General features: G+C 30.6%; 2 protein-coding genes across 4 annotated transcripts in view; one reads left to right on the top strand and one right to left on the bottom strand.

The window, feature by feature from the left end:
- Positions 1-17,147, top strand: part of LOC134728114 (notchless protein homolog 1-like) — a 36,852-nt gene that overhangs the window by 17,358 nt on the left and 2,347 nt on the right. Inside the window, exons 9-12 of the mRNA XM_063592546.1 lie at positions 5,788-5,828; positions 8,048-8,250; positions 9,015-9,174; positions 9,958-10,028. Of these exons, the coding sequence (XP_063448616.1) occupies positions 5,788-5,828; positions 8,048-8,250; positions 9,015-9,174; positions 9,958-10,028 (475 nt within the window). The remainder of the gene's footprint in view (positions 1-5,787; positions 5,829-8,047; positions 8,251-9,014; positions 9,175-9,957; positions 10,029-17,147) is intronic.
- LOC134728111 (uncharacterized) lies at positions 1,621-5,469 on the bottom strand. Of its 3 annotated transcripts, none has more exons than XM_063592542.1 (3): positions 5,394-5,469; positions 3,834-3,872; positions 1,621-3,076 (listed from the first exon to the last, which is right to left on the bottom strand). In XM_063592542.1, exon 3 carries the CDS (start codon positions 3,066-3,068, stop codon positions 1,767-1,769), a length of 1,302 nt encoding a protein of 433 aa, XP_063448612.1. In that variant the 5' UTR covers positions 3,069-3,076; positions 3,834-3,872; positions 5,394-5,469; the 3' UTR covers positions 1,621-1,766. The 3 variants fall into 3 exon arrangements, with proteins under 3 accessions (XP_063448612.1, XP_063448611.1, XP_063448613.1); XM_063592541.1 differs by lacking the exon at positions 5,394-5,469 and adding an exon at positions 4,784-4,940; XM_063592543.1 differs by lacking the exon at positions 5,394-5,469 and adding an exon at positions 4,636-4,702.

Genomic DNA, 17,147 nt, shown 5'->3' with positions numbered 1-17,147 from the left:
TTGCATGCATTTATTATTTTGTAACATGAGACTAAAATGCAATTTTTGTTTTTGTGATATTGAGATAAATCCTGTTTAATTCAAATAAAAAATTCAAAATGCAAGTTTAAAATTATCATGATTATTGCATTATAACCCTGTCGCATTTTTTGCAATAATTTCTGAAGTAAAAATATTTGGATATTTTATAATATAAATCTCACTGTTGTTTTCACTTTGGAATTGTTCTACATTTTGGGCATTTGTACTATTAAAGCTTAGGTTTTGCTCATAGTTGAAGAGTACAAGTAAGCAAAATCATGCACAAGTTGTCTTTGATAGGTATGAGATGGCATGTGTTTTAAACCAACATTGCATTGCAGGCTTTATCAGTATATTTATCATTGGCATTAATATTATTTTTTTAACATTTTGTTTTCAATAGCAGTTAAGAGCCTAGAACTCTGTCTTAAATACTGAAGTGTAAAAATGATGTCAAGACCATATTACATATGTCACACAAGTATTATATCATTATTGTATAATTTCTCACATACCAACTCAATTACCAAATAAACAAGAACTATTAAAAGCAAATCTGATCCTTTTAAAAACTTAACCTTGCATAATGTTCAATTTTATACAGTTGTTTATGAAAGGGGAACTAGCTGTCAAATTCATGTTCACTGATTTGACTCAAATTCTCTCAAATTTGATTTATAACATACTAAAACGTATATCGAAATTACAATAAGTCTTAAATGAACAGTTAACAAAGTATTTACCGCGGTATTCTATAATATATATTAGAATTTCATGTGTATATTAGTCTTCACGCCATCTAATTAACTATTGATGACAACCTAATACTACTGACGATCCCATAATCTGACATAAACAAAAATAAATAGATTGCGACCTCATGCAATAAGACTTTCATAGGTCTGTTTGATTTCATGTTATAGGTTAAAAAAAATAAGTTGATTAAAAATTTTTACCTGAATAAGAATGATTTTTTGTGAATTGAATCAGTCAACAAAATGGTTTACCTTTGTTTCACTTTCAATGTTGACATTCTTTCCCTTTTAATGGCTGAACACAAATTATGCATTGACACATGCATGCAAATTTATGCCTATAAAAATGCGCTTAAAAATATTACACAGATGTTTTCCATAATATGTACATACTTTTAATATCGATGTTTTGGAACCCCTTGGCCAATCTTATTTTCATTTCTAAGGGTTTTCCTGATGTAAAACAAAATATATTTCAAACTCATTTTGTTTTATCATCTGTAGGACAGTATCTAATATGTCAGCTGCCTTTAGCTAGTTGTAAACTACAAAATTGAATCAATTATTTTTTAACAATACAGATATAAACAGATATATACAGGAATTATAAAATGTTTGACAGTTTTCTTGTGCACGTAAATCAATATATGTGAAATGCATGCGTTAAAGGCTCATAGGTGTCTTTTGACTGTTATCTTCTCTTTGGTCATGTTGTCTGTTAGACATATTCCCCATTTCTGGTCTCAATTTTAGGAAACAATTTCTATATATAAAAATAATGCTTTATAATGATTTTTACATCAGTTTCTTATTTTAAAATATAGTCAAGAAAAAAATATATGTATCATAAAAAATCATACTTTATTATAAAAATTGTAAAACTGCCTCACATAAAAAATTATATTTCCTTGTAAGAGAGATAACTCTGGTTTGTCCTTATAGTTATATTGTGGATTTCTTTTGAAAAGTTCACTAAAGTCAGCTTCAATATTAAGTATTAAAACATTTGATTTGTAACGATTTGTCCCAATGTGGAGCTTCACTGCCTGAGCTCTCACATCCCAGAAATCCAGTCATCCACGCTTGTTTTATTGGAATCAAGTTCTCTGATGTGTAAAATTTAAATAAAGTTTTAAAAACATTTCCGTTTGGCAAAAGTAAGTGAAATCTATCCTCAGTTTGAGGGGTTGCCTTGAAATATTCTAAATATAGCCGTGTATTGTTTACGTTAGGTTCGTTGTAACACTCTCCAGTGGATGTGTATCTAGTATTATAAGTGACGTCACCAAACATCTGATGTGACGACTGTGGTTTAAAGTTATAGTAAATCACAAATTCTGATGTAAAATCAGCGGCAGTAAATAACTTAGAACACTCTGTGGAGTTTGATACAAACCAGCCATTTGTTTCATTATAACATTCCGTTCGAAGTTTCTGTGATGTGAGTGATCCCAAATTTTGTGTTGATGATGTCACAATTTTCATTTTCATGTTTCCATTCTTTGTAAACTTTATTTTTTGCACAGGCTGTGGACTTTTTTCTAAGTCTGTAAGATCCATGAGTTTTATCCATTCATCCTGCCTATATGTTTGATCGATCCCATTTCTAAGTTCGTTACTATTGAGGAATATTCCAACATGTGGGAAATACTTAGCTGTATCACGCTTCGTTAAAATAAATTCTTTTGGTTTTTGAAATGAAATTTTGTCACCATCCTTTAATATATGGGAAAAAATGAAAACTAGAGACGAGCCCAACACGGATAAAACTAATCCAAAGAGAAGTATTCCAGAACAGCATTTAAACGATTGTTTGTTTCTATATTCTCCTCGTCTTCTACGTAGACAGTATCGTATCAAACCTATTAATAACCTGGCGAAACACCCTATGATAACGACCGATGCTTTCGAAATTTGATATACACTGACACCTTCTTCACGGCAAGCAGCTATAATGACACTGATTGATATTTGTGGTATTTCCTCCACCCAAACAACAAAAGTGGACAGATAATCCACATCCAACCAACCTTTCTCATCCGGTCGAAATATATGTCTTCCGAAATTCACGATCTCCACTAGAAATGTTAAAACTCCAACACAAGAGAATCCCAGTAAAACATAAAGGAGTTTTGTATCGATTGGTCCGAATACCAAGCCTTTCTCTTGCAGACGCATTTCATTGAAGAATAACCAATCACTCAGAACGTCTGCAAGGTCGACTGTAAATATCACTAGAAATATGAAGACTTGGAAGCATAGGTTTCTCTTTAGATTGTACCAACAACCCATTGTGATCTCTGTAATAGAATGATATGTGAAATTATTAATATATACCAATTAACTTTACTAAATTGATATTTAGGGTTTGAAGTCATAAACTTTGCTCAGTACTCGGAGCACAAAAATCATGCTCGAAATATGAAATCAAACATTTTGATTGCTTGATTTTGGAGTATAAGTACAAAAAAATGACTTGTAAGTTTAATGACCGCAAAGCTAGATGTCTATGCATTGCCTTGAAATGATGAACTTATTAATTCATAAGTGTTTCTTTTTTTTCGTTTTCATATAGATATAGACTGTTTGTTTTCCTGTTTGAATTGTTTTACTCTTGACATTTTGGGGCACTTTAAAGATTGCTGTTTTTTTTGTGAGCCAAGGCTCTGTGTTGAAGACCGTACTTTGACCTATAATGATTTACTTTTACACATTGCAGTGATTTGGATAGAGAGTTGTCCCATTGGCACTCATACCACATCTTTTATTTCTATTAGCTGTTGATTTTTATATCTAGCTACAACATACAGACTTACAGTATTAATATCAATGTACTTAAGGAGAAAAATCGACATTTCTGTCAATGTAGAACATTAAATAAACTATTCAGATATATTTGAATATTTTGTCTTTTTAAATATATGTTTAGATTATTTTTGAAAAAAAGGAGAACCAATGTATCACTCAATCTTTTCTGTTGTTAACTTTTTGGAAATGTGTCTTTATTATTGAATTATGTATACAAACCAACAAATTATGATAGTAAAATATACATACCTGTTGTTTGTGTCCTCTAGTACTTGTCTGGCTTGTTTCCTGTGAACAAATAAAACAATACTAATGTTATAGAGAGAGATAGGATATGATGCTTACGATTCAAACAATAGGTCATTATTGTTTCTTCCTGACATTTCTCTGTGTGTTGTTTAAACACTTGAGTGTATTATATACCTAAGGATGTCCCTATATCACTCAGTTATTGATGGTCAAGGATGCTTTAGAAATATAAAGATGAAGTTAGTTGACCAATGAGACGGCCATAAACCAGAGACTTAGCGCAAGCATCTATAGGTCATGGTTGCAATGCCTTCTATAAATAAGCAAAATCCATTCATACTACATTAACATTGTTTATATTATCTGTAGTCATTTAATTTTTAGATATATATATATTAAAGTAAAATTGAATATAATCTTTTTTAAAATTGAAATATTTATATTTTCCTGGTCCTTTAGACCTACCTCTTATTACAAGTACAAATGAAGTATTAGAATAAAGTATAAAATCCTACAAGCTGTATAAGAGCCACCACACCCTAATGTTAATAGTATATAGAGAGCGTCAGCTATAGGTGAGAAACCACTATACCAGTAATCAATAGAACATAAATAGATGATCTCCTATAAATCACATTTCTTGATTCCAGTCAGGAATAATTTTAGATATAAAAAATACATTGTATCAGATAAAAATCATATAACAGTAAATGGAGAAGTGAAATATAATTGTATTGTTTATATATATTTTAATTAGGGAAAAAAAATCTACTACATAATTTTATCAAAATATTACTATTACCTTGAAAAATTTCTTAATTTTTTTTTCAATGAACACCTGTTGAAATCTTAATGACTTTCTACATAGTAACTTTCTATTGAACAACGATGTCCCTGGTCTGTTTTTTTTCAAACTTTCGTATATATTATTATTTGATCCTATTCCTTACCTTATTTTGATGAAGCCATTATTCGAAATAATCATGTGTATATATGATCTAGATAATCATTCTTATGACGACTAATGATGACAAATTAGGAAGAGGAGGCCCTTCGAAGGTCAGTCCTCGTCAAACCCTAGTCATGTACTATGACGTATGAATGTTTCTAATGATATCTTTGAAAACCATTTTAATTACATGAAATTTTACAAACAAATTGTTAAACCTTGTATCTTTGGGCAATAATGATGACATAGTGTAATATTGATTCCCTGCTGGGGGCCTCAGGTAAATATCTTATAATGGATGATTGACATGTCCATTTCTGATGTACATTACAAGGTTTTTGTAGTCATAAAATCATGCTGACAAATTTCCTGTAATTTATAACCCTCCCCCTTTTTTATTATATAAGTATTCATCAGTACATGTAATTACAAGTTAGAATTGAAATTATATTTGTAATTTGTTGGTAAAAAATTAAAGAAATAAAATTATATATCAACAATCATAATTATTTTTTTATATATATATATATATATTAACTGTAAAAATGTTATTCCATTATGCATATTATCATGATTATGGTATTAAAAAAGGTTCAACAGATAACATTTACCTATATTGTTTTTCAATGGTAATTTCCAGCATCCCATTACATCTGACAAACGTGACTGTAAAAAACTGAGTTCAGGAAATAAACAATTCAAGCATTTATCATATATAAGTAGGGGTTTATTACTTTCGAGCATTAAAATACAATTTTATTTCAATTTTAAAGTTTTCTTCACATTTCTAGTTAACTAAAGTACAAAATATTAGATTTAATTGCAAATCTGTTACACTTATTTATAACCTAAAAGAGTTATTATTGTTAAATTTTACAGTTGGTTTTGCATATATAGAAATGAGGGATAGGATAACCCTTTACAGACAATCTAGTAATAACAACATGCAATGATCTGATAAAAAAAAATTAGTTTAATTGTGTTCTTTTATAATTTCAGGAGAAGAATTGCAGAAAAAAGCTTTGGAAAGATACAACACAGTTAAGGTAATACACACCAAAGATAAAACATGATTTATACAATCAAAATACATCTCAGTTACAGAAATTCACAAAAACATATATATCACAAATAAGTTAAATAATATATTGTAGACCATACTAAAGATATGACACATGGTATTTCATACTCAAGATAACAAAAAGGTTAATACACACTAAATATATTACTCAACACGTTCAACAAGCATGTACTTTTGCTTGTTGATAATTTCAGTTTTATATATATATTTCTCTAATTCTATGGAAATTTATCCCTTTTCGAACCCATTGTATAAAAAAATTTAATCAACGTGTGGTTGCTGGTGATCTCAGAAGATCGAGATTTTAAGGGTCATGACCTTTTTGGCTGACTGGATGAACCAAAATATGATAACAGGTGTTAATGAAATTGACAACTTCGTGCAATGTGAAAGGCACTCGAAGGGGATTTTCGGTAAACAAAAAAAGAAAATGTCTTTTTAATCATTAGAGAAACAGATTCTTACATAGTTACTCGTGGATTATCGGATTTATCCAATCTCGATAGTTAAATTATAAATTTTAAAGTACTCGCCGAGGCGGCTCGAACTTTAAAATTGATAATTTAACTATCTCGATTGGATAAATCCGATAATCCACTGGTATCAATGTAAGAATCTATATATATCTAAAAGTAATGATGTTAGGTGGAAATTTAAAAAAAATATGCATCAAAGGGAGATAATCCAAATAAATAATTAAATCTAAAGCCTTTAGTCTCTTTCCATCTTTAGCCTGATGTTTTTAAAAGTTGATACTGTGTATGATGATAATGACCTCATAATAATCAGCATATGAAACTCTTTTTTACTTAATGGAGCTGGCTTCTCAGTTTCAAAGTAATAAACTTTTCAAAACACTAGCATATATTGATAGGGGATTAATAAAGGAATCAAAAGAGCAAAAAAAACATATAGGTCACCGTGCTTGTTTTCGAGATATTAGCCATTGAAATTTTGGCGGGAAAATGTTCTCTCTTGACTTTTCATAGCTTTATCATTAACAAGTTTAAGTCTTCAAAAACTATTAAAAAGTAATTAAAATGTTATAAGACTTTAATAGACAGCTTATCATTATACATGTAAAAGAATTATAAAAAGAAAAATGGGGGTCACCAGGCAAATTTTGTTAATGCATTCAAATGGATAAAACCAGAGGATTCGGAAAATCTGACCAAAATTCCAAAATATGACAAGCGAGCTTCCTTAATTGTATATATATATATATAAATGATTTACTCATTAAAAATACTCTGATGAAAAACCTATCAAATATGCCAAAAAATGTCACTTTTCAGATGTTTTTTGTCACATCCATGTTCATCCTCAACCTTTATATATCTTATGTATTATCATCAAATACAACTTGCATTTCAATATTAAGAATGAACACAACTGCGGACACTTTCATTTAAGACAGAAACCATCTAAGATTTAACTAAAATGCTAAAATTGTGAAGATTTCAGTAATTTAGCATGACTTATCGATGCTAGAACCTGATGCATTCCAATAAATAGCTGAAGGTTTACATTTTAATAATTTTGTAAAACTGTTATATTTTGGGGCATAAAAGGGGTCTTACTGGACCTACTCCTTTAACTCCCAGTAAAAGAAATACTATTTTTTTTTTTTTTTTTATTATTTTCAAGATTTACAACAAGTACAACACATCAAACATACATACAGTAATATTAGCAATAAATTTGAATATATATTTATTTATGACAATAAACATTGTTGTAAATTCATTTTTTCTATTTATATGAAAAAAAAGAAGTAAGAAAATACAGAAGAAAAATATAATTAGAGTTAAATGTTCATGTACCACTGTGTGGCACTTGAGAATTGTAAAAAAATTCAAAAAAAAAAAAATATAAAAAATATCCTGTAAGATTTTCAGTACATAATAAATTGTGCTATTAGATACAATAATATTTTATGTTAGTTTTGACAATAAATATAGATTGTAAAAACAAATGACAAATTGAATTATAAAAATAATACTTTAAATGCATTCCACATGGTATCAAAGTGTTTTTGTCTCTTATTTTTGACTGCCATTATTTTTTCTAAATTGTACATATTACTATTAGTTATTACAAATAGTTCTACAAAAAGAACTGAACTCTCTTAGTTGATTTTGAGTTATCTTTCTTCTTATTCATATATTTCATTTCTTTATTCAGGGATCACAACCAGAAAGACTGGTTTCCGGTTCAGATGATTTTACTTTGTATTTATGGAACCCAGAAGAAGAAAAGAAACCAATCTGTCGTATGACAGGTCACCAGCAGTTAATTAATGATGTTAAATTCTCACCAGATACCAGATTAATAGCTAGTGCTTCCTTTGACAAATCTGTTAAATTATGGGATGGTAAAACAGGACAGTAAGTCGATTAACAACAAAATAGAATTTATTTGGATATAATGTAATTTTGAATGTAACATGTTTTATGATTGGCTGACATTGTTTTGTTTATCATCTCATAGACATAATTTTGTCATGTGACAGTGACGTCACCAACATTTTTCATGGTTTATACCAATGGAATTTAGGATTGAATTATAAGAAATGACTGCAATATTTTTTCTGTATATTCGAAATAACATAAAAATGTGGTGCACACTTTAAAATAACTCACTAAGAGGGTTAGTCAGTGTGCACCACATTTTGATGTTATTTCTTCATAGACAGAAATATATTACAGCTATTCCTTAATTAAATGTAATACATGTATCTCAAAGCATTCATCAAATATTTAATGTTTGTAAATTGTAGTTCTTTGAAGACATTTCATTTAAGCTGGTGAAGGTTTCCTTGATATGTTGATATCTGACAGGTTTCACTGATGTTTAAGAGAGTACAGTGACCTTTAATTGCTTTTATCTTTGTCATTTGAACTCTGGTTGACAGTTGTCTCATTGGCAAATCCAAAACTCCCTATTTTATAACAATCTGCCATTGACACCCAATGTTCCTAATAGCTCAAAAGAGAATAGTTCAAAATCATAGCAAAATGTAGACCTTTGTGTAGTAGTGTAAATTATATGAGTTGTTAATAAGTGCTAAATTGGATAGTCTATGAACAATGTATGGATGACCATACACTGATGTGTAGTGGTAGTTTATTGTACACATGTTAAATTTTAGGTTTATAACCACACTGAGAGGTCATGTGAACAGAGTTTACCAGGTGGCTTGGTCAGCAGACAGTCGACTGATTTGTAGTGGTAGTTCTGATTCCACATTAAAAGTCTTTGATGTAACGAAGAAGAAAATATTATTAGATTTACCAGGTCATGCTGATGAGGTAAGTCTTTAAGTAATTAGAATACTGTGGAATCGTTTATTTTCATGGGTCCCAATTGCATTTTTTGTGGATAAAGGAAAACTTACATGTTTGTGGAAATTTAATTTTGTGGTTTTGTCGAATTCCGCATACAAGCCTGTGGAAAATTTGTTATTTTTTTAACATTAAATTTCAATTGTTTGGCCTGTATCCATGAAACCCCGAAAATTGGTATCCATCGAATAATGATGAATCCACAGTAACAAAAAGGGTTTCCAATGAATCAATTATCCATTGGACTCCAAATGATGTGGATGTTATCAAATATAAGTCATAATTCTACCTTCAACATTGACAAGGTCCATATGTCTGCTTTTTAAAGACCCCAGATGACAAAATGATAAATATTAATTTAAACAAGAAAACTATTACAGCCTGATAAATGACAAAAACTGATATTACAAACAGCAACCTATTTGTATGAAAATTTGCAATTTTAAGTAATTGCATCACTTTAATTTTAGTCTATAAACAGAAGTTAACTTTTACAAAAGCAAGTACTAAATTTATTGTTCACATGTGAAACTTGTTACTAATGTACTGTATTAGACAGTGGAAAAATTACACCAGTCTTTTAAATAAAAAAATAATATAAAAAAAGTCGAAAAATTACCAAAAAAGCAAGAAAAAGTCTAGACCTTTGAATAATTGTTGATTTTGAAGAGAATTTGTGTACTCCACAGAGTAAGAACTAGCACCATAACATTGTTTTGACATTACTACTCCATTGATCTATTTTGAAAGGTTTATGCAGTTGACTGGAGTCCAGACGGACAAAGAGTGGCAAGTGGGGGTAAAGATAAAGTCCTTAAAATGTAAGTTTATTACAGCCGATTTCATTTAGGATGTAGCCAAAGTTAACATCTTTGGTTAGCATGCTTGCTAAGTGAACCCTGAAGTCATTATTAGGTAAGGTATACTTCCCTCCTTTCGAAGTAGCCTAGTCTTACAGACAGAAAGAATAGTTATCTGTTGGACTAGTCTACTATTAAAGAAGGGTAGTTTACCTGACCTAAAAATGACTTCAGGGGTCAGCTAGCAAGCAAGCTAACCAAAGATTTTACCTTTGGTTACATACTCAATGAAATTGACTGTAAAGTGTTATTTTTTCCAAGGTTTCCAACATGGTCAACTCTTATCAAGATATATCTGATTCAGAGTAATTTAAAACTTGATTTGTGGTCACTTGTCTACTGTTAAAGATCACAATTAGTAAAACAAGAAAACCAGTGTCCAATGATTTGACAAACTATGGTCTACCAAACATTGATGGAAAGAACCACAATAATTCTGTTCTGTCTGTATGAAACAAGTTAAACAATGGGACCAACTCAAAAGTGCAAAGAACAATACAAATTTTACGATTTCTTTTATTTTTAAAATTTGCTTAAAAGCAATATTTGTCCTTTTCAATTACTGACGAAAGGCACAGCATCTGTACTTATACTGTATGGTTGTTTTTGTTGGACGAACAAGTTGGAAGCCATTGATGAAGTACCCGATATGGCAGCTAGGTCTGTGTCTATCAAGATAAACCATGTTTCCTTTACCATCAGCGTTTGCAGGGGTTGTAGTTTCGTAGCATGTCATTTGAGATCTTTGGTAATAATGAGGACTGCAGCATGAGAAAGTATATCTGTAGAGGTCTCCATGGTTGTTCCTGTTCAGATGGAAATGTTTCAGGAATCCGTTCGATGGACAGGACACATGGTGGCGGTCTAAGTAAATGTTAAGCCCTTTGCCATCATTATTATATGGTGTGTTAAAAGTAGAAGTTTGACATTTGTATGTTTTTGGAAGATTGCAACAGTTTAAGTCATACCGAACATGATTGTGGCCACTGTTTCTTACTAATTGGAATGATCTGATAGCTGATAAACCACAGTTTGGACTTTGACGATCCAGATAAATAGTATGACCCTTTCCGTCATAAGTAAACCATGTGTCCACATCGTGGCAGTGTCCATAGTAACTTCGTCGAACCCTACTTGCATCAATATCTGACACTTTACCATGGATTTCAGATTCTGATTTCTCTCCTTCATTTATAAGTTTCTGTTTCAACATGTTCTTAGCCTGGACACTAGTGATGACTACAGCTGAAACTATTAGCATGATTCTTACAACAGACATCATAGTTATCTGGAAAATAGTTCATAAAATATAAAGTTTTTTAACTAAAAATTCTAAAATTAAATTAGATAACCATCACATGTTATTTTTTTCTGTTTAATTTTCATGTCCTGTCTAAGATAGTATTTGGACATATATTTTTGATGTGTTTTGTCCTTTGTCTACCCTTATATATATATATCTTTTCATAAAGTTTTGGTTTAAGTTACCAGGGATATCACATATCTAATTTATTTGCATTTCAATTTAAATGATAAAATATCTTAAAGACAGTTATTTAACCGAAAGGTGATTGAACAATATTAGTTCATTGGCGAATTGATTCCTTGGTGAAATTTTATCCATTGATACATTTTACATTTAATATAGCGGCCCAATCTAACGGCACTTCTGTATATAAAGTAACCTTCATTAAGGAACTTTGCCATATTATGGAATAAACTGTCTTGTATTGCAGAAAAAATCTATATGAAATATTTGAATATATTTAAGTTACACTTCAAAGATTCTACATTTATTCTGAAAATTATCAAAAAATTAAATAAAACAAATGTGTTTTCAGGCCTATTTTACCCCTAAATGCAGAAGAATGGTCTCTTTTTTCAAGAAATCTTTTAATTAATTGAAAAAAATATATAATTGTTATTATTATTTCTATTGAGTTCTTACCTTATTATGTCTTTAAAAGTAAACAATTGCTCAGTATCAAAAACAACCTTGTTGTATAATAAAATTAGCATCATTAAAATGTAATGTAAACTTGATGCAGATGTCCACATTTCCTGGTTGATGAAAATAAAAAATAACATGTTATTGATGATATCATATTTTTATACGACCGCAAATTTTAAAAAAATTTTCGTCGTATATTGCTATCACGTTGGCGTCATCGTCGTCGTCGTCGTCGTCCGAATACTTTTAGTTTTCGCACTCTAACTTTAGTAAAAGTGAATAGAAATCTATGAAATTTTAACACAAGGTTTATGACCATTAAAGGAAGGCTGGTATTGATTTTGGGAGTTTTGGTCCCAACATTTTAGGAATTAGGGGCCAAAAAGGGCCCAAATAAGCATTTTCTTGGTTTTCGCACTATAACTTTAGTTTAAGTTAATAGAAATCTATGAAATTTTGACACAAGGTTTATAACCACAAAAGAAAGGTTGGGATTGATTTTGGGAGTTTTGGTTTCAACAGTTTTGGAATTAGGGGCCAAAAAAGGGCCCAAATAAGCATTATTCTTGGTTTTCGCACAATAACTTTAGTTAAAGTAAATAGAAATCAATGAAATTTAAACACAATGTTTATGACCACAAAAGGAAGGTTGGTATTGATTTTGGGAGTTTCGGTCCCAACAGTTTAGGAATTAGGGGCCAAAAAGGGACCCAAATAAGCATTTTTCTTGGTTTTCGCACCATAGCGTTAGTATAAGTAAATAGAAATCTATGAAATTTAAACACAAGGTTTATGACTATAAAAGGAAGGTTGGTATTGAAGTTTTGGTCCCAACAGTTAAGGAAAAAGGGGCCCAAAGGGTCCAAAATTAAACTTTGTTTGATTCATCAAAATTGAATAATTGGGGTTCTTTAATATGCCGAATCTAACTGTGTTTGTAGATTCATAATTATTGGTCCCGTTTTCAAATTGGTCTACATTAAGGTCCAAAGGGTCCAAAATTAAACTTAGTTTGATTTTAACAAAAATTGAAACCTTGGGGTTCTTTGATATGCTGAATCTAAAAATGTACTTAGATTTTTGATTATTGGCCCAGTTTTCAAGTTGGCCCAAATCGGGGTCCCAAAATTAAACATTGTTTGATCTCATCAAAAATTGAATAATTGGGGTTCTTTGATATGCCAAATCTAACTGTGTATGTAGATTCTTAATTTTTGGTCCAGTTTTAAAATTGGTCTAAATTAAAGTGCAAAGGGTCCAAAATTAAACTAAGTTTGATTTTAACAAAAATTAAATTCTTGGGCCTCTTTGATATGCTGAATCTAAACATGTACTTAGATTTTTGATTATGGGCCCAGTTTTCAAGTTGGTCCAAATCAGGATCTAAAATTATTATATTAAGTATTGTGCAAAAGCAAGTCTTTTCAATTGCACAGTATTGTGCAATGGCAAGAAATATCTAATTTCACAATATTGTGAAATAGCAAATTTTTTTTTAATTAAGAGTTATCTTTCTTTGTCCAGTATAGTAAGCAAGAAATATCTGCAAGAATTTTTTTTAATTGGAGTTATCTTTCTTTGTCCAGAATCAACTTAAATCTTTGTTATATACAATATACAATGTATATTCACTTTTTACTACCAACTGATAAATTTAAATAATCTTTACCATTCAGTGATAACAAGCAGTTTTTTTACATCATGTATTTAAATGAGTAGTAATTGTTGCAAGCTCCATTAGAATATTTTAATTGAAATTAGTTTTGGAATAAGGGAAAGGGGGATGTGAATAAAAAATTGGGTTAAATTTTTCTCATTTGAAATTTCATAAATAAAAAGAAAATTTCTTCAAACATTTTTTTGAGAGGATTAATATTCAACAGCATAGTGAATTGCTATAAGAGAAAACAAAAATTTTAAGTTCATTTGAATACATTCATTCTGTGTCAGAAACCTATGCTGTGTCAACTATTTAATCACAATCCAAATTTAGAGCGGAATCCAGCTTGAATGTTGTGTCCATACTTGCCCCAACTGTTCAGGGTTCAACCTCTGCGGTCGTATAAAGCTACGCCCTGCGGAGCATCTGGTTAATTCCTGGTATTGATTTGGTTTATAATGTTGATAAAAATAAAATTGCCATGAAAATGATGTATTTCTACTAGTATGATGTTGAAACTAAAGAGAGGGGCAGGACCTTTTTTGGGATGTCAGGATTGGGTGTTTTTAAGCTCAGGATTTTGGGATTGATCCTTTTGGTATCCGGGAATTCTTTTCTCGAATTTCAGGATGTCTGGATTTAAATTTCTTTAAATTTGTGACCTCAAGATTTAATATTTTACAGCCCAGAATTTGGGGATCCGGACCCCTTGGAGCCCCCTCATTAAAAGTGTTTAACAAGTCCCTAAAGGACCAGTAGAAGTGCCTTTTTTATTGAGTTGATATTGATTATTGATTCATGAGAAACAACAAAATATATTTGGTAAAGAATATATCTAAAGTCTATTTTTTTTGTTTTTATTTCGCAAGAAAAATTAAGTATCCTGATTGCACAACTGATGAAACAAAAGTACTTTAGTTTTGTAAATGGGGATTAAACCAAAGCAACAAAAACCCGACCATAGAGCAGACAACAGCCAAAGGCCATCAATGGGTCTTCAATGAAGTGAGAAACTGCCGCACCTGTAGGCTTCCTTCAGCTGGCCCCTAAAAAAATATGTATACTAGTACAGTGATAATGGACGTCATTCTAAACTCCAAATTATACGCAAGAAACTAAAATTAAAACTCTTTCAAGACTAACAAAAGCCAGAGGCGCAAAATTGTAGGGGGGTTAAGCATGTTCAGTGTCCATACTTTGACCTATAATGGTTTTTTTTTACCAATTGTGACCTAGATGGAGAGTTGTGTCGTTGTCATTCATACCACATCTTCCTATATTTAGTTGGCACCTTGAAGTTCAGGAATAATGGTATTGTCATCATACAATCACTTTTTCAGTGTGGCGACAGATATTTTCTATTGCGATTTCAAAATTTTACAGGAACCTCTGTGGTGTCCAGTAATGGCGAACAAATAGTGATGAGGTTTATTGTACTTGAGGTTGCTAGTTGTATTAGGGTTGTGAATAAAGATTTTGACTAACATGAGTAAAGCAGAGACATTATTGTAAAATGGTCACTACTTTTATTTCTATGAATTGCAATTCAAAAGAAATTGTACTTTTCAGTAAATTAAATTTTTACAAAATAACAAGATTAATTAATCTCTACATTAAACTAGATTTTTTTTTACAACAACCCTCTTTTTGTCAAAAGGGCAAGTTGATCATTATGCCACTTACAGGACTAAGATGTTGATTGCATGAACTAATTTTATATTATGCTTCACTCACATTGTTCAGAGACAGAATGATTTAGAATTTTGAATTTATGTCTATCGTAAAGGATTGTTTGTTGCCATTTAGGTGTCTTTTTGACTGTTCTGGTTAATTTTGTCTTTAGATTGCTGCCTTGTTGGTGTATTCCTTAAAGCTTTACACCTTTTATTTATCTTCTGCAATTGAAAATATTTTCATTAAATTAAAATTTATTATGTAATGTTTAACATTGTATCATATTATTACATTTTCAATTGGAATTATAAGAATAATAATAAAAATATGATTGTTTTTATTACTAAAGAGTGACTTGAAAATATATACAGTTTGCCTGTGTAATAATGTAAAAAAAATGGTTTTCAGGTATCAGAACTTTATTAGAGACTTTAAACCTAATAAAAAAGAATGTTTAAAAAAGCTTTTGACATATAAAGTAAAAATTGTAGACAACAGTAAAAACTGTTAAGATAAAAAGGAAAATAAATGAACCATTTGCTACTTGTCCAGTAAAACAATCTGTATATCAGAATTCTTAAATTTGTTTTGAATTATTTCCCTTTATTTGTTAATTTTTAACTTAATTTTATGACTTTAGTTAAAGTAATAGATGAAAGCCTGTAGAATTAATCATACCACTTAACTATAAAGATCTGTATTTAATAGTGTCTTGATTGGTTCTGTGTGTAGTATTGTATCTCTTTGATCTATAGGATATTTACTTTTTGTAACAAAATTTAGTTGATGAAAGTTGATAAAGACATATGACTTTTACGATTTTCTTTACAAATGTTTATACTTAAGACGTAAATTGATGTTAAATTATGAGAAGTGATGACTGTTTTGATCATTTTTATGCCTTTTTGGTCTTTTTATTGGAGAGTTCTCTTTTGGTCATCAGACAAAGTGACAACTTTGTTTCGCAAATCTGTTTATGTGACGATAATTGTCCAGGCACGGTACATTGATCAGAGATAAACAAGTGTTTCATGTAGAAATACAAAGGTTCCATTAAAATTCTTGATGACTCTGTTCTGCCTTATGATGTACAAGATGTATATCTTTTCTGTCTAACCATGCATGGCTGGTAATATTGATCATATCAAATGATCAAATATTCAATGCCTAATATTCCGGAGAACAAGATTAATTTTCCTAATATAAATTTTGGTTACGTCAGTTCAGAATTGCAAATAAGGTCAGAAATAAGTATCATCATGATAACAACTAGTCTATGTCTGATGGAAGTCTGAAATAACAATAAAAATTTAGGGGATGAGGTGGATCTGTGGCAGATCCCAAAGGGGGGTGGTCCACAGGTGGGAACCCTATTTTTAGCTCACCTGGCCCAAAGGGCCAAGTAAGCTTTTCTCATCACTTGGCGTCGGTCGTCCTCGTCCGTCGTCGTTAACTTTTACAAAAATCTTCTCCTTTGAAACTACTGGGCCAAATTTAACCACACTTGGCCACAATTATCTCTGGGGTATCTAGTTTAAAAAATGTGTGGCGTGACCCACTAAACCTACCAAGATGGCCGCCATGGCTATAAATAGAACATAGGGGTAAAATGCAGTTTTTGGCTTATAACTCAAAAACCAAAGCATTTAGAGCAAATCTGACTGGAGTGAAATTGTTTATCAGGTCAAGATCTATCTGCCCTGAAATTTTCAGATGAATCGGACAACCCGTTGTTGGGTTGCTGCCCCTGAATTGGTAATTTTAGGGAAATTTTGCTGTTTTTGGTTATTATCTT

Source organism: Mytilus trossulus, chromosome 8 (assembly GCF_036588685.1).
Source record: "Mytilus trossulus isolate FHL-02 chromosome 8, PNRI_Mtr1.1.1.hap1, whole genome shotgun sequence".
Taxonomy (NCBI): domain Eukaryota; kingdom Metazoa; phylum Mollusca; class Bivalvia; order Mytilida; family Mytilidae; genus Mytilus; species Mytilus trossulus.
Note: the sequence above shows the minus strand (reverse complement) of the source record. Positions and strands in the feature narration are given on the sequence as shown.

Coding starts and splice junctions, on each gene's coding strand:
- LOC134728111 (XM_063592542.1), bottom strand. CDS start 3,068: ATGGGTTGTTGGTACAATCTAAAGAGAAACCTATGCTTCCAAGTCTTC.